The 18,704-nt window shown below is 42.0% G+C and overlaps 1 protein-coding gene across 1 annotated transcript in view; it reads left to right on the forward strand.

The window, feature by feature from the left end:
* LOC147701265 (IgGFc-binding protein-like) overlaps positions 1-18,704 on the forward strand; it is a 441,798-nt gene that overhangs the window by 115,545 nt on the left and 307,549 nt on the right. The window contains 4 exon segments of the mRNA XM_086929330.1: positions 419-998; positions 4,810-5,009; positions 7,968-8,109; positions 14,327-14,655. Of these exon segments, the coding sequence (XP_086785456.1) occupies positions 419-998; positions 4,810-5,009; positions 7,968-8,109; positions 14,327-14,655 (1,251 nt within the window).

Here is an 18,704-nt window from a genome sequence, read left to right on the forward strand (position 1 = left end):
ACAATGCAGTTATCCTTGCACCATGTTTAAAGGGTACCTGCATTGGCAGTTGGCAGTCAAAAGTGAGCCAGTTCATGGAAAGGACAAGAATGGCCTGTATAATGTTAATTCTATCATATTTCTGCCCTTTCGTGCAGTGCAGCCAGGAAGCTGTCTGCACTGTGTGAATTCTTGATAATGTGACCCAGAGTTCAGAATCTGTGTCTTTAGTCTGTTAATTGAACTAAATCTAACAAGGAAAAAAAAAGATAAAGAAAAATGTCCTGTGGTACTTGTAAATAACTTAGATATAACAGTTTCTGCAAAATGTTTACAGTGGGCGTGCTTCTCATGTACTGCCGACTAACAGGTGAGATGACAAGCAATCTCAAGTGTAATAATACAAGAGCTAATAACGTCGCATTTTACTTTTTGATAGGTGAACGGTATCAACAATAACATCCCACTGACTTTGAAGGAAGGACAAATTAGAGTCTATCAGCAAGGGATCCGAATCATTGTGCAAACCGACTTCGGCCTAGTGGTCAGCTATGACCTGGTTTACCACGTTGTGGTCACTGTCCCTGGCAACTACAAAGGCCAACTCGAAGGCTTGTGCGGTAATTATAACGGGGACACCAAAGATGAGTTCATGCTGCCCGACAAGACTCTGGCTTCAGATGCCACCAAGTTTGGCACCGGATGGAGAGTCAATATTGCAGGTGTCAGCTGCAATGAAGGCTGTGGCGGAAGTGGCAATGCCTGCCCTGTCTGTCCGGATTCACAGATGAATGTCTTCAAGCAGGTCAACTACTGTGGCTTCTTCAAGCAAGCCGGTGGTCCTCTAAGCGCCTGCTACGGCATCATCATCACGGATTTATACTACAACAACTGCCTCTTTGACCTCTGTGCAGGCAATGGCGACCTGAACATCCTGTGTCACAGCATCCAAAGTTATGTGGCTGCTTGCCAGGCTGCTGGCATCACCATCCAGCCCTGGAGAAGTGCTTCCTTCTGCCGTGAGTATAAGTAAACACCATACTTTCCGATCTAGCCAGCATTTTCCTCCCCTTTTTCAAACTTAACCCCTTCCACGCTGATGACGAGCTGGGCTCGTCATGGCGTAGCCTCCTCACACGCTGATGACGAGCCCAGCTCGTCACGTAACATGCGCTTTTGAAAATCTCAGCGCAGGAGCGGAATTCTGCTAGCGCGCTTGCGGTTAAATATAATTTCTTTCATCTGGGTATCAATATTTTCTTTGCTGTCTCTCAATTGTCAAGAAGTTACTCTTACGTCATCAATATTTATTTGTGTTTAAGTTCTTGCTCCAGTCCAGTTAATTAACTATATTGTCAAACTGGATGTATTTCGATGCTCCTTTTTGCCCTGTCTCCCATATCTAGGTTTCCATTGTTTATTTCAGTTTCTGAATCTCATAATCCACTGCTATGACATAGCAACAGTTGATAACTAAATTCAAATCAAATCACAGCATCTTTTTTCGGCAGGGAGACCCGACATAAAAACAATTTAAAATGCATAAAAAGAAGTTAAAAGTGAAAATTAACGTCAACCAATTTGTATCACATAGAACTGGAGTAAAAACGTGACATACATGGATAAATAGTCTAAAAAAGTACAAAGACGTTAATCAAAGTGCATAGTGCTTCTTAAACGTACGGCCGCCTTAAGAAAAAAATGTACGCAACAACAGGTTTCATTGTCGGTTAAATCTTGCATACCCTTAAAAGCGTGTTCTGTTGGCATTTACTATAATTCCTGAGCCTTAAAAAAGCTACTAAAACATTCTCAAAAATAATTGGTAGTACCCACAAAAGAATGTAAAACGAATCATACTTTGCTTAGAAACATTGTTACAAAGGCAAACTAGTGAGCTCAGGCTGCGCTAGAAACCTCGCAGAGAAGCAGAGGGGATATTTCAGGGTCCCTGCTCTAAATCTAAATTGGAGCTAGCACACCCCTCTCACGGTTGTATTCATCGGGTAATTTGTTGACACAGCACAGACATTAACAAGTAGGATACCCCGAGTACTGTGTTTCTGTTATTCTTCATGCAACCTTTCACCTTGCAACTTTAGTACCAGGGCCTGTGTTTCCTTTCTGCTAGGTGGCGCACCCATGGTTGACTCACCTTACACCATTCCCTTCCAGTGAATTTTTTTTACGTAGAAAACCCACGAATTAGAGAGCCTTTTATCACATACCAGGCAGTCAAAAAGTATCTTTCTAGTGAGTGAGGCTTCCACATTGCTTATAACAGAGAGCCACAGCAGCGCTGGGCAAATGCGTATTTGATCACATAAATAATTTATTGCCAACTACTTATGATTTTTTAATTTTTTTAATTTTTTCTTTTTTAAGTTTTATATCGTGCTAGCTTAACCCTTAAGTATCAGAGCGCTTTACATACACACAGTAAACAGCAGAATGACATTATATTACATAGTAGGTCGGCAGTAAGGAAGCAAACCATAGAAACAAAAAAATACAGCTTGGGCAAACAATATTCAGTGCAGCGGAGGAGGAGAGAGCAATAAAAGAAAAGGCGAGAGTGACATAGTCCGGTCACCCACTATCCATGAATGTCCAGAGAGAGAGGAGACAACTCGGATAAAGAAGACTAGGTTAGTTGATAAATAACCACGCTGGTTACCTAATGTAAGGCATTCCAGAGTGAAAGTTGAAATCACAGCTGCAAGGGGGAGAGGGGGAGACATGATTTATGGAGTAGCAAACATGACAGTATTTCTGCCATGATATTTCCTGGGAGGGACAGAGTAAACCATTGTATAATCCTCCAGATTTAGCACTTCCTGCAAAGTCAGAGGCTTTCCTCTAGAGAGCCACCTCAGTTCTTGCTCTTCATCTAAATTACCATGTAATTTCTTTGTCTCCATCCCATCGCCATGGCTCCAGGAGGATGTCATTGTTCCCCAACCCCCACGCTCTTTGATGGCCCGGTACTCAGGTGTGCTTACTTTATTTATTGATTTTATAGTATAGCAGCTCTGTTCAATAATGACGAGGAGGCTATAATAGCTAACGTCACTGGTAGGCTCCAGATGCTCGATCTGCCGGGCATTCTCTCTCCCTACGGGACATTTGCATCAAAACTTTAAGCATGTCTTCCTTCTATGCAGTGAAGTAGTGTGGCTCACTGGTTAGAGGCGGCAGACCCGAGAGCAGAGGACGGCCTGGGACCAGGGTTCGATTCCCGGCACGGCAGGTTTCTGGACCAGGGTCAGCGGACTCAATAATTCTCTCGCCTCGGTGCCCACTCTGATCAGCGATCACACTCGGCAACTCTGGGCATTAGCTTGCCTCATCTTCACTAATGGCCCCACCAGACCGCCGGGGATGCCTGGTCTCACCCTGGAGATACCCATTAAGGGACCATCACTCAGGGAAGCCAGGAAGGGTTTCGCAGCGGTCGAAGTGCCTTGGGACCCTCTGGGTAAGTAGTGCGCTATATAAATGCCTATACATACATACATTTACATGCAGGGCCTTGCTTCAGAATGTTGAACCGGGACCCCCCAAAAACTTTTTTATATTAGCTGGGGTATGGCATTTCCTACTACAATCTTTCTGCTAGGGGTAGAGTACTTGATTTTCACATAGGCTGGCCAGTTTGCCATGGTGCACAGAGTGAAATGGCACTCGATGTTTGAAACCACGCAGTCTCTAGAAAACTCTAAACCCCATTGGCTTGAGTATGAATGAATGACTGGAATTTATAAAACAGCCACCCTGTAAGTGTGTCCAGGCAAAACCCAAAACTTTTAGCCATATTGATGACTCTTAATTGTGAACAGGCATGTTTTGAGTTGCTTCCTAAACAGACTCTGGATTAATGGAACAGGGAAGGGCTGGGAGCGCATTCCATGCTTTTGCTGCCAGATAGCTGAAAGACATGCCACCCCTTCTAACCTTCTTGAAACTGGAGGTTTGGAGGAGGTTTAAGTGGAGGATCTCAAGCATCTTTGATGATGTGTTATTTAAATCTAGCTGTGATATACTTCGGGCCTAGCCCAGAGAAAGCCCTGTGAAAACAATCGGTTTGAGCCAGTGCAGTTGCTTGAAGTCAGGGGCGGCCCTAGGCTCATGGCGGCCCTGGGCAGGGAGCGTAGGTAGGGGGCGCCAGAAGAGTGGGTCCGGACGGGGCGGACCGCGGAGGCCAGTGAAGAGGGTGGGGTCAGGGTGTTTGGAAGTGGAACAAAGCCGGAGGCTGCCAAATCCCTGCCAGAGGCCACCACGCAAATATGTATCCATCCTCAGAGGATTATTATATTAAGGATATATATTGGCGTGGTGGCCCCTGGGGTTTGGTGGCCCTGTGCAGGTGCACAGCTTGCACATACCTAAAGCCGCCCCTGTTGAAGTGAGCTGTCATGTGCAGCTGCGTTCTGTCCCGTCTGTAGGCGGATGATAGGATTATTTGGTATGCCAAGGTAGAAGCTGTTTGCAAAGTCAATCCATGAGGTAATGAGAACATGCGCTGCTGACTTGCAGGATAGTAGCAGATCTAGGAACTTTCGGAGTCCGCTCAGCATTAAATACAGATGCATGTGACTGAAGGAATTTCTGGATAGAAAGAAAGTTCAGGGTTAAGTTTTACTCCTAGTTATCTGCAGTAATGTATTGCTTGAGATGAGGAGTGAGTTCCTCTGGACATCAGTAATTGGCAGAAAAGCTATTGATCTTCCTATTTAAAATAATGATTTATTTTACCTCCATGTCAATCCTCTGTTTCCTCTCCTTGCCAGATACCCATGAATCATAGTTTTTTCTTACTTCTCCCTCCAGCCCTGAGCTGTCCACCAAACAGCCATTATGCTATATGTGCAGACATCTGCTCCACATCTTGCGCTGGAATCACAAATCCAGTTCCGTGCCCAACATCTTGCCTGGAGGGCTGCGAATGCGATGATGGATACGTCTTCGATGGCAAAGGATGTGTTTCCATGGAGAACTGTGGCTGCTTCAAGGATGGAAAATACTACAATGTATGTCTTAACACCTTAGCTGCGTGTAAACATTTCTCCCCAGTGCTGCGCTGTCCATTAGAACTAGTGCTGAATGGACGTTCAATGGTCGTGCGCAGCACTGGGGAGGTAGCGCTGCTGACGACCATTGGCCGTCAGCAGCACTTAAGGGGTTAATATTACTGTATACACCTAATTAGCCACAGGCGCAAAAAGAGTGAGAAGCTTGGAGGAGGAACGATGAGGCATATCATTCAGTTTCAATGACACACAATGAGGTTCTATATTCATATCTAAATCTATCTCTCTGTTTCATTCCATCTATTGCTCTCTCTCTCTCTCTCTCTCTCTCTCTATATATATATATATATATCTCTCTCTATATATATATATATATCTCTCTCTATATATACATATATATATATATATATATACACACACACACACATATATATATATATATATACATATATATATATATATATAGTGTGTGTTTGTTGGCAACCTACAGTAGGGTAGCATTGCACTTTACAATAACAACACACATGTATTGTACAGAGACAATGATTCATACACATGTATATTCATGTATTGAAATGTTGCATAGGACAACGAGGGATTCATCGTGTATTAGTAGGAATTGTATGTTACGAATGCTTGGTGTGGAAAATCACAAACTCAGGATTGAAAATGTAGCACAGTGGTTGGGGTGTATATATTAATAAGAATGTATTGCTACCCAAAGGAACAGTTTTTAGCATCCTCAGAATGGGAATGATTGAAAAAGAAATTACTTTTGGAATTCATACCTTACAGTTTGCATGCAGTGCTTTGATGGCGGTTCACAACTCGCTGTTTTATAGTCAAAGGATTGTAACCTATATACTGCATGTAATAAAAAGATCTCTGTGACATAACATCCTACTCACCTATCTACAAATAACAAATATCTGTAATAGGCATGTCCCAAGATGTGCTTTGCAGCAAGCAAATTAAACCTTTTTGATACTTTATGATAAGTGAAAACTGTGACTAGACTGAACACAGGCCGCAAACGACCAGTATGTACATTAACTACCAGAGTTATCTTGCCATTATAATTATGCTCTGAAATTTGCTGGTCAAAATCAGATCTCTGCAGCAGGTGCTTTAACAATGCAAGATAGTTTATACTGAACCATCTTTGTGACCCAAATAAATGAAGTCAGCTCTTTTTATTTAAGTGAAATGCTCATAATACACTTCTGGTGCCAGTATTAGAAAACATAATATTTCCCATATTATTTATTTTTTCATTGGAAAGCAACATAAATAACACAAAACGTACTTAAACATTTTTAAACAATAATTAAAAGGAGGGCTACGACCTTATTGTGCTAAGAATATTCCAGCTCACTAATTAGTTAAAGTAGTTATTCGTTGGTCCAAAATCTTTCCCCTCCTGGATGTCATGGTGCAAATGTATTTAGTATCAATTGGAGCAAACCCCATTTGCTCTAGTCTTTAATATGCAAGCAGCAACAAGTATACAATCAAGAAAATCCCTCCATATTTTACCAAGGGCAAAAGTTAGGAGATAAACATCTTAATAGAAAAATGTGCATATTGTGGTGACTAATAGCAGGAAAGGGATAGGAATTGAAGTGAAGCAACATGCCTGCTGGAGAGCTGTGTGTGTAACCTTCAGGTCCTTACACAAATATAATAGCCCAGAGGGTTAACAGGTATGCTACGAAGCTCAGGTGTGTAACTTCTAGCTCTCATGTGCCAATACCATGAACATAGTCCAGAGGGTTAATGTTCCTTGCTGACTGTTTCCAAGTCCACTAAGTATACTGGGTATACTAACAAAATATTATTGTTAAGAGCCACATTCTAGACATTTAGCTATAGGTTGGGCAATCCTTACTGCTAACAATAAAAGGTCAATAAACCATTCTTGGTCTATGTTATAGGAAGAAGAGAGCTCACCTTAAGCCAGGTGGTGAGGATGCTGGCGACAAAAGGTTTGGCGGGGTCACAGTGCTGATGCTAGGCTGATGGATGTTTCAGGTGCAAGGAGGGGGTAGTCAGGGTTATGGAGCACAGATGGCACGGGTGGTCACGATGCAAATAGTTCCTAGTGCAGCTCTACAGCACTCCTTCTTTATCGAGTCCGGAGAGTTATAGAAGAGGAAGGGGGTCGAAATGATGGAATATGGAACTGCTTTTTTCGATACATTTTGAAACAAGACTCCACTTGAAACTGAAAACGACCCAGAAGAAATACAATCACATCAAGGAATCTGTCTGAAGATATTGAGAAATTGCATATATAGTCAAAGAACTCTTGTTTTTTTTAAACAACATTTGGTAAAATCGCAAGACTGAATGCAGGTATCCCACCTTTGTGCCTTTGACCAATCACCACAAAATGTCCCCGACCTATACCATTTTCTACATTTGTGATGGTGTTCAGAGTGGAACTGAAGAATAAAAAGTTATGTTTCATGACCAACTATTCTTCAAATATTTAGGCTTTTTGGATAGGTTCACCTCAAAATAACTGAAAAATTAAAACAGGGCCAATGAGTAGATATTTAAGTAAAAGGAAGAATTACTTATCATTTTCAATTAACACTTCCCAAGTGTAGAAAGTCTATAGAAGGAGGACCTGACAGTTGAAAAACAGTAAAGTATTGCTGAGAATCTGTCGATTGGTTTCTGCCATAACATTTTTTTAATATACTCCCTTTACATTTTTCTATCTTATTCCCCTCCTAATTAAACCTTTCTCTTCAAAGCTTAATTCTGAGTATGTTTTCATAATGAAAGACTGTATCTTCTGCTTCCTAACAGTATACAGATCCAACATACTGGTGATTGTGCTATATACAAATAACCATTGTCATTACTTTAAAAAAAGGAGATGTTTCTTAGAGTAATTGTTCTTGGGGGAAAATGACAGCATTGTAATGTTTGTGCTTAACCATTTAACAGCCTGGTGAAAAGGTTGTGTCCAGTGACTGTACGGAGGTCTGCACTTGCAGTGCTGTTGGTGGCCTGTCCTGTGCTAGTCTCAGCTGCACCATTGATGAGCAGTGCATTATCCAAGATGGTGTCAGAGGATGTGTCAACAAAGGTAAACACTACCCTTATGTTTTTTTTGTTGATTTGTCCTTTAAATTCATTAAACAGCTGCAAAATGATAAGTTATTGAACACATTTATGAACCCCTGTCTCCTATCCGTTAACAGATTTCCATGAAAATACAAATATCAAGAGAAATGTGAATGTCAAGTAGATCTATAAAATGGTGAAAAAGTTATTAACAAATCAAATAATTCCCCACCTCCACACCCTTTTCAAATCTGTATGAAAACGGAAAATCATGCAACAGACTTAACTAGCTAAAAGCCTGCCAGAGTCATGCAAATGTATTCAACAGTGCCAGTGAAAATGTTTTTGGTCTCGTTAATGATGTAGCTCCTTGATGGTTCTGCAGGCATAGACATACTAAGTGAATGCTAAGCATATTAATTGGGAAATTACCTATACAACATGTGCTGAGCCACGCGTGCTGTTTCACCGCGATGTAACCATGCTTGCCTGAACCACGCATCTGCCTTAACCATGGTTAAGGCAGATAGCGGACTAGTGTTTCGATGGGCGGGGAGAAGAAGGAGCATCATAACAGGAAGCTCTGAACCCTTTCAGGTAAGTGGGTCTTGGGCCTGGTTGGGTGGGTGGTTTTAAAGATTGGGGATCGGTTTTACGGCTCAGGGTCGGGGGGTGGGGTCGTTTTTGGGAGGGGCAAGGCTTTAGGGTTCAGGGTAGGGGCAGGGTGTTGTGGTAGATTTAAGAACTGGTCAGGGTAAGGAGGGGGTTTAGGGGTGGGAGTCGATTTTACGGCTCAGGGCAAATGGTGTTGAGGTGATTTAATTAATGGGAGTAGGGCTTTAGGCGTTAGGGCAGTGAAAGGGATAGGGTTAGTTTTAAGGACAGCATGGGGTACGTTTTAGAGCTCAGGGTGGCGAGACTGGGTACTTTTTGGTAGGGTACAGGGTTTTAGGCCCCAGAGCAGGGGGGTGAGGTATGGGGATGTGATTTTAGGGCTTAGTGCAGGGAATGGGGATAGTGGTAATCTTTACCATGGATGTACCTTTACCAAACATGCCTTTACAACGATATTGCACGGTAAAGGCATGTGTGGTAAAGTATTGTGTGGTTTAGACGCATTTTATTGGTAGGTTGCCTATAGAGGTATGTGTGGTTCAGATAAGCATGTCACGGCCATACAACTGTAGTAAATGTGTGCCAAGGTCCATGTACATTCATTACACAGTGCTACAGTTTGACTGTACCCCTCCGAATAGATCTGCATGAATTTCAAAATACCAAGTATAAGCTACAAATGCTAGTCTCTGTCTAAATTTGTGAAAACTCATGAAACAGTTCTAAATGTACTGGCACATGAAACAATATCCTTTCAATTGTCTCGAAAAAAGTACCAAACAGATTCAAATCAATCCTTTAAAAGAACACTTTCACTTTAAATTTTACGTTCAAGTTGATTGTAAACACAGTCAGTAGTTTTTGCTGTAACAAAGAGCAAAGTGTCAAGTGTGAGCTAAAATGGGTAAAACTTTGGGGCATTTTTACAAGGTTATTTTTGTGACACTCAGGTGCTGTGTCTTGCTACATATTTACCGGCCATGCTAAGCCACTTTACGTGTTTAACGCTGCCTTGTAAATATGGTCCTCCTCAATGCAGTTTTCTGTGGCAAAGGGGTGTGCAATGGATGATGCTGTTGACATGCCGATGCTACACCCATTGCTTTTCGACACTGCTCCAGATTTACATCTGAGGCAGTGGCAAAAACGAATGCCTCCACAGAATAAGAGTGGTGCAGCAAGGTGAAATACTTTAATTTCTCCTCGTTGTATGCTCAGTCTATGCGTGCTGCATTTTGCATCACTCATAGAAGGAACAAAATGCCAATGACGATTATTTATGTGCAGGAAGGCGTTCCTTTCTGAACAACAACATTGAACCCTGCAACTCAGGCACACTTGTACAATGGCGCAAGAGGGTCTGCGTTGGCTCGTTCTGCTGTTTTAAAACTAGGAAAGGGAAGAGCACCGAGGTGCACCATATTCTTGCAATATGGTGCATCCCTGCATTTTTTTAAATGACGCAGCTCAGCACAGAAAACTGCGACATGCTGCCCCAATTCATTGTAAATATGCCCCTTGGTTTTTAACACCTTTGCTGTCAGGCCTCCCCTCCCCCCTCTGCTCTAAGGCTTTTTTTCGATATTTGAGGTAGTTCATGCTTTGAGGTCCCTAACTTTTTTTCCACATATGGTATCGATGACACATTTTCATCTTTTTTTTCCAACATCCTGGTAAGTCTAAAGGTACCCAGAGTATGTGGATTCCCCAGGAAGGGGAAATTTGCCAAATATAGCTACATTTTGTTCTTTTTAGGAAAAATGGGAAAAAAAATGCTGCGTCTCTTTTATTTTCCTGCAAATCAACAATGGGTGATAAAATCACCATCTTCTCAGCTTTCAGGAACATGCAGGCACTTTTTTGGAATTTTACTGGTAGAGAGCCAATTTCCACTATTTTTTCTACTATTTTTTGTGCTTTCAAACTCCAAGTGTAAAACCCATGGCGGATCCTGGAAAGATATATTTTCTAAAAAGTAGACAAAAGAGTTCAGCAAGGGGACATTTGTATGGATCCTTCAAGGTTTTTCTATAAAAAGTAACAGTTAAAATAAATAAATATTGAAATTGAGTTAAAATAAACAGTCATTTGTGTCCACATTTTCATCTGTAACTTCTTCTTACTATGACAGATTTTTTAAAACAATATACTGTTACATCTGCTGCACACTTCTTCTTCCTAGGATATGTAGAGTTGGTTTGTAGGTTCTTCGAGGGCCTGAGTTACAAACAGCCAACAACGGAGCTGCAATGTATATGGTAAATTTAAAGCATGAAAAAAGGCTATGAAGAAATCCCTGTATTTCTGAATTCTGAAATGTACACCGCATATTAACTTTAGGAGCAGGGATTGTTTGTACATCTCTGAATTTTACGGATACCCATACTGGCATGTGTTTTATAGGGCATTTTGGAAAATGTCTTCTGTGTTACACAATTGTGTACATTTCAAAGGTACAAACTTAGGGCTATTCCCTTGGTAATAATAAATGTTCTACCATTTCTTATTCCCACATGTCTCCTGATAAAAATGATACCTCACTTGTGTGGCTGGACCTTGCGACTGCAACACAAAACACCCCCAAATGTGGCCTAGAAGACATCATATTTCACTCAGAATTATGCATGCATTTTTATAAAGTGACTAGCTGTAGATTTTTGGCTCCAGCTCAGCCACCAACTAGGGAAACGTACCAAAGTAGCACATTTTTGAAAGCTAGACACACTAGAGAGTCTAGGGTGAGGACTTATGTGGTTTTAATTGGTTCTCTTTTTTACCCACAATCCCCTGCAAGGCTCAAACATTGCCCAGCATGAATCAATGTCCTTGCATTTCTGTGAGGCAAAGACATGGAATCTGCAGGAAGCCACACATTTCCTACCACACAGAGTTCCATTAAGCATCCCAAGAAATTTTTTGCCAATCAAACAATATGTCCGAGGGGAACAGTTACAGGCAAGAGATTTGAAGACTGTCTCAATTTTCATTGGGTTTGCAATAGTCTTTTATACATTTTTACATCAAGCCACAAACGTATCCGTTGCACCAAATATGGCGAGAAATGTTGGTTGCTGCTTTGGAGTCATGAATAGGGTGAAAACATGGCTCTTCTCTCAAAGCTCACTTTCCCTTACATGTGAGCTTAGCGCAGGGACACTCACAGTAGCTGCTCGCTTTGCAAATCTCGATTCATCATCACCTCTGCACAGGGTGTATCAGAAAAAAAGAATCACATGCTGAACTGATGGCTCTAGACAGTACCAATCATCTTGAAATTGAGATCTACATTACGTAGTATTAGAATGAGCACAGTTCCCTTAAAATAATGTCTTTATTCAACTATTTGTTCATTTTCTTTTATTGTGTTAATGCCATTGTGCAAGTACTCTTTACTATATGCAAAGAAATTAAAGTTGCAGAATGGATGTTTTGTGAGTAGAAAGAAACGCGCATTACGTTCAAATAGCTGGTGCTGTGACATTTTTCTGCGCCATTTAGCAAAAGGGGAGGGGCAGAAAATGGCAAACAGGTAAGTATTGCTTGTCTTGGCCGTGAATGAAAGTTCTTTTTATCTCATTGGATACATTATTTCATACAAACATATCTCCTGACACAATAATGTTATTAATTGCATTCCTCGGGAGCACCGTTGGCGTAGGACATCAGTCCTGGGATGGCTGTATCCCTCTAGGCACTTGTTTCAGGACAAGCACTTTCTGTTTTTTCCTAATGGTTTGTGTGGGAATTGTCCTCCCGGTGGCCCGCACTCGGTCTTTCTATCTGTATTGTGTTGCTTTCCAGAACTGCTTTTGAAGACCACGTAAATGTTTTACTCATTAGAGAGGAGAAATATTAACGGAGCTCTGTAAAAGGTAATGAATTCAAGTGTTGGATGGCTTCACGGTTTGCCTTCTAATAAACACCACCGCCTTTAAGCCTGTTCTCTGGAAAATAAATCCACTAAACAGAGACTGTTCAAAAACTTTATAGCTTTTGAGAAATGCAAACATTCCCTTTGAGAACTGTGTTGGGGCCTGAGGCCTGCCTGGGAAGTTCGATTTAGGATGGGACTTCGATTTACAAAGCAACTCACAAGTAGTTAACCCTACCAGAACGCCTCTAGAGCTCCGCTTTTTGCGGCATTCTGGCGGCGTTAAGTCCTTCGCGTTATTTCGGAGGTGGCGTCAGGCCACTTAATGTGGCTTCACGCCGCCTTGAAAATGATGCATCTATTCATGTAGCACTTAGCATGAAAGAGGCGGGCAATGGGTGTTGCAGTGGGCGTTCTGCCGCAACACCCATTGGTTTTTGATGTTGCCCCTTATTTACAAGGTATGGGGCAGTGTCAAAAATAAGACCAGGAAATACCTGGGGCCTCATTTACAATATCTTGGCACACAGCAGTGCATCAAGCCTTCCTGATGCGCTGTAGAGCATCAAATTTAAAGAGGGAAGGAATGTGCACTATTGATACATACGTCAATGGGATCTATCTTTCTTTTCAAGAAAATGCGTTGTTAATCAGTTGTTACGACTGTTTCGTCTCAAATGTTCCATTTAGAGCTGGAGAGGCTCATGACTTAGGGGCATATGTACAAGAAACTGACAGAGCGCAGTGTTACGCCACAATTGGTAACACCGCGCTATGTCAGTTTCGGAATGCAGGGATGCGCTGTATTTACAAAAATATAGTTCATCCCTGCGTTACCCCTAGTACAGGCACCATAGAGCCATTTTGCAAGAGTGTCTGCACTGAGGGGAGGATTTTTTTTGTGCAGGAAGGGACACCTTCCTGTACATAAACAGTCACCCCTGTAGCGTAGTCACCCTAGCAAAGCATTAGGGTGCCTGTGCTGGCGTAGGCAGTTTCTTTAGTGCCAATGTTAGAGGAAAAGCAGGAGTGCACCATATTGGTGTAAATACAGTGCATCCCTGTGTTTAGAAACTGACAGATCCTGGCATTACCAATTTAGCGTAACACTGCGCTCTGCCAGTTCTGTACACATGCCCTTCCATCTTGGGCTTTCCACCCTTGAATGGAGAGGGGAAACAACCTTTACAATGTACGCGTTACAACGCATGCCATTACAGCACTTCGTTACAATGCGAAAGGTTTGTTGCAGGTGTAGAAGGTGTTGGAATAAACTCAAACACCTTCCCTACTGTTGCACACACCGGAGTTGGAATAGTAAATTATACTATTCCAACTTCCAGCGCACCCCGACAGCAAATCGGATGAAGGTATCTGTTGTAACAGCATGCGTAATAATGGCATGCGTTGTAACTTCATACATTCCTTGGAGCAAGACAGTTGTAACAATTGATTTAGCCACTCATCTTCTTGGGAAGAATGATACTTTCCAGGGGCATAGGTATTATTAGTGCAGCAGGTGCAGAGGCACCAGGGTATAAGGGGTCTGAGGAGCCCATTGCACACAGATTATAGCTATTACTGTTATTGTATCAGCAACTCAGGTGTTGTGGAGCTATTGTGCTATTACACCTTAACTACAACCCTGACAACTTAAGCACAGAATGTGGTGCAGACATCATCTTTCTGGCGAGATTGCATAAGCTGTAGCACAATTTATTTCTAAACTGCACATTTTTACTCTCTCTTACAGACCCTTGCAAATCTGTGAGATGTCGAACAAAAGAGACCTGCAAAATCAAAGATGGAAACCCAGTGTGTGTGCCAGACTATTTTGGCAAATGCTGGGGATGGGGCGACCCACACTGCAGTACCTATGATGGGTGCACGTATGAATTCCAGGGCACATGTTCCTACACCATGTCTAAGTACTGTGGTACTGACCCTACGCTCGTCCCCTTCACCATCGATGAGAAGAACGACAACCGGGGGAACCAGGCTGTCTCATATGTGCGACTGGTTAACATCTATGTGTACGGCTACAAGATATCCATCTACAAGGGTGAAATTGGAAAAATAAGGGTGAGTGATCTAAAAATAGATCATATTTGTAATTGTGTTGTATGCTTTCTGTTTGGTTTTACTTCTGTGATATTGTGTTGTGGTGTGGATATAATATTGGGCCATGAGTGTTTAATGTTTGACAGAGCTCTTTTGTATAAGCAGATCTGTCATCTAACAAGTTGTCTGTTGTGAATTTTTATTGGGGAATACACTTACAGAAGACCTGATCTTGCTCTTTGTGTTTACTGTAGTAGTGAGAATGAAAATGACCAACTCACATTAGAGGCATTACACAAGAACAGTACAAGTGGGAAGCATGACTAATGAAGGCCAACTTCCAACTCCAGCTCCAGGTTAAACATATAAATACCACACATAAGGATGACACTCCCCTATTCAAGAACTACATACACACCATGAACAATGTATCCACACGAAATTCCCAGATCCACACCTCACACCTCTTCAAGTTAGGCAAACCAACTAGTTTCATCCACACTGTAACCAATTTCAAAAACGCCATACAATGAGACTAAAACATTCAAGATAAAATATTCCCCAATATAAAATAATTTAACTTGGGCGGTGCCCATTATCTTCCATATCCTATCTTTGTGATGTAATTATCATTTTCATTCCTTTTAATTGGACCACAACTCGTCCTTACACTGCTCCTAGTATCTCGACCCCAACCTCAAATATAGTCAATTGCTGTCAAATGTTTTCCTATTACAGTTTCTGATATTTTCACTCACTTCTTGCTCCCCTGGGTCTAAAAAACAAACTGAACTACCTTTTTGCTTCCACACAAACATCTCCCTTCTTCTAAGCAGTTAAAGGCAGTTTAGGAACATTAATACAATTTACTAATCTCCATAAAGTCCATACCTTGCCATCCTCTACACTTACTGCGCTTGACTACTACTAACCTGATAGATCCAGGCCACACTGTATTCTGTGGTGACTTGATGTGAACCATCTAGTCAACATCAGTGTCCTTGCAGTTTGTTTCTTTCTTCACCCTATACTCTATTTCCTGTGACACATCTTTTGCCTTTCCTTTAGATTCTTACACACAACCATCTGCATCTCTTCCTCATCCACCTTGGAACTAACTGGATTTTTATTTTATAACCTCTCAATAAATTGCAGAGTAAAACAGTTGTAAGATGATGTGTTTGGCGTTGCTTGTCCTGCTTCACAGGGCAGTTAGTGCTCTAGTTTTTTAGACATTCTTTCACTGCTCCCGCTAATATTTAAGTGTGGCTATGACGCGGCGAGAACTGACATAGTGTAAGGTGTCTCTCGGCAGGCGCTCAACACTTATTGGGCTCACGGGCTTGAGCCCCCGTCGTGTGGGTCAGCCCGGGCTGAGACAGCTTCGCGGGCCGCACCCGAGTACTTAACAGGTCTTTAACCCCTTCGCTGTTCATGACGAGCTCAGCTCGTCATGCAGTACACTGGTCGTGTGCTTATGACGAGCTGAGCTCGTCATGAACAAATGGCACCAGGGATTTTCCAGCACAGGAGGGGAAAATCTCTAGCAGCCAAGGTGTTAAAAGACCATTTACTTGTAAATGAGGCTTTCGTTGTGTGTTCACCCCTTCTTACAGCCACTCTGTCTACGGTTGAAAGAATTAGCCCCGCCGAAATATTTTTAGCCCCCCCCCGAAATTTGGCTCTAGTTGCCCGCTTGTCTCTCTGCACTGCCTTCCTTCAAAATCTTAGTTTTTTGGCCATCGCGATGTCTTAGAATTCATTAGTGGGGGGTAGCAGGCCTACATTTTGGGTTGTTTAATTAGTACTGTTTTTTTAACAATGCTTTAATAATGCAAAGCAGCCATTCTGGTAGGCCTGCTTCATGGAGCGGTTAGCACTTTAGCTTAATGGACCATTCTTTCACTGTTCCCGGCATTATTTAAGTGTGACAGTGGCACAGACATGCTATTGGTGCGCCAAAGGCAAGAGCGTCTGTGCCCGTCTGCACCTGAATCAACCCAGGTAAAACAAAATGCCGTTTCTTTTAACCTAAATATAGTTGCTTATTCATCTATTGAGCTAAAACGCTCTGCCATGCTATTTATGGAGCTAGCTACTAGTACCATGAGGTGTAAGTGCTATACCTTTCAGATCCCTCCACATGATAATACTGCAGGATCTGGGTTATGTCTAGATGTCCCCAACCCTAAAGTCCCCATAGTGTTGGCCCCTGATTCATCCAATTCTAAACTCACTAAATTTCACTTTTATAAGATTCATTGCTGCTCGTTGGCCAAACATCAATTAGACCTTTTTAATTTTCATCTAGAGAATCTGCCTGATGCAGTGTATTTAACAAAACCCTGGTGCCATGAGGCCACTACCCTGGATATAATAGGGGCACTGCCCCCCAAACCATTGTATGGTTAGACTGCGTTGCCTAGATAAAAGAAGGGGTGGCATTGCAATTGTTTTTAAGACAGCATTTTCAGTGTAAGACACAAGATCTTTCTATCCCAGATTGTGAGGCCTTATTTTTCTCTCTCTGCCTCTCCCATAATATCACTCTGTCAAGCACCATGTTTATAGCCCCCCTGGGATAGGCTGGTATTTGAAGCACCCAGCTACCGGATGGCCTTTCTCATTATATTCTCAAAAGTTCTAACTTTAATGTACTAGAAGATTTTCCAGGATTCTATTTGATTTTCTGCCTCCTCTCCGACAGAGAATCTCAGAGCTTTAAATGCTATGTTGAACACTGCCCCTACACACAGTGCTGAGTATCTGATGGGCCCCCTTTTCTCTTGTTGTAAATTGCCCAACTCCTCTACTCCAGGCATTTTGATGTACAAATTTCAATTACAATGTCTTCTCTGGTAAATACAATGTACTTGTGTACTACTATTCTTTCAAAGAATGTGCCCAAGCTCGAATTCTCTACCTTTAATTCCTCCCTACAAGACACGTTACCCAGTTTGAGCCCTCAGTCATCTCGTATCTGTCTAAGGTTGATAAGTGGAATTAAGGTTCCCTAGATTGGGTTCTGACAGCTAAACCTATCACTCAGTCCAGGCTGCATCCTCCAGTGTCATAGTTCAATGACACTCTTTGGGGGTCAAATATCACTTAAAGCATCTGGAAAGGATTTAGCGAAAATCCTATGATGAGGAAGACAAACTTAAGTACAGATTAGCTCTGAAAGAATATCATAAAGCTTGCCGGTCTACTTCAACTACAGTCTACTCTGATAAAATCAACTCGGCTTAGGTTTGTGGCATCTAGTGTTGTTTTGCATTTCTTCTGCACAATGTTATTCATTAAAGGGCAACTTTGTGTATTTTGTACTGCAAATGCCTTTGTGCATTTATTCAAATGCCTGTAGTCTAAAACTAGACGGTATTATTCATGGAAGAGGTGCAATTCTCAATCACTTCTTGGTATTCAAGTTGATCTAAGATCTACTTGACTTGTTTCTTTGCGTCATGTTATATTGGGTACAGCCTCTGTGGTGTAGAAGTATTTTTAACTGGGATTTCATGTTGAGGTAACTCAGCAACCCACCCTACATGATTGCAGTAAAGTTCGGGAGCAAGCGCTAAGCCCACTCCTGTGAGTATGTATGTTTTAGTGACTCTGGAACGAGGCCGCAGAAAGCGGGGAAAATGACCTCTTCCCCCTTTGACCACTCCATGACAAACTCAGGCAGCCAATCTTTTTCAGCCAAAAGGATATTGTATCCATATGTCAGGTTCTCCCAGAAGAGACCTTTCACTTTCCTGGGTATGTCCCCCTCCATTTCCCTGTTCAGTAGTAGAGTCCTCAGTAGCTAGGGCTTTTCATATTTTAAGGCCAGCTGCACTCTTCTTTTAAACCGAGGTTTACTTTTTGGTTTATCCTCTTGTATAATAATATAGTCTGAAGTGTGATGTTTGTCGATTGGCTTGACTTGCTCTTCTGGCCTGTGTTCTGACCGACCTTACCTCTCCAAATTTTTTGATGTACCCTGAAAAGAACGAGAGGAACGTGTATCAGTATCCTGATACCTGTCATGTTTTTTGATATTGTAACGGTTTCTGAGGTTGCATTTT

The sequence above is a fragment of the Lissotriton vulgaris genome, chromosome 7 (genome assembly GCF_964263255.1).
Source record: "Lissotriton vulgaris chromosome 7, aLisVul1.2, whole genome shotgun sequence".
Taxonomy (NCBI): Eukaryota; Metazoa; Chordata; class Amphibia; order Caudata; family Salamandridae; genus Lissotriton; species Lissotriton vulgaris.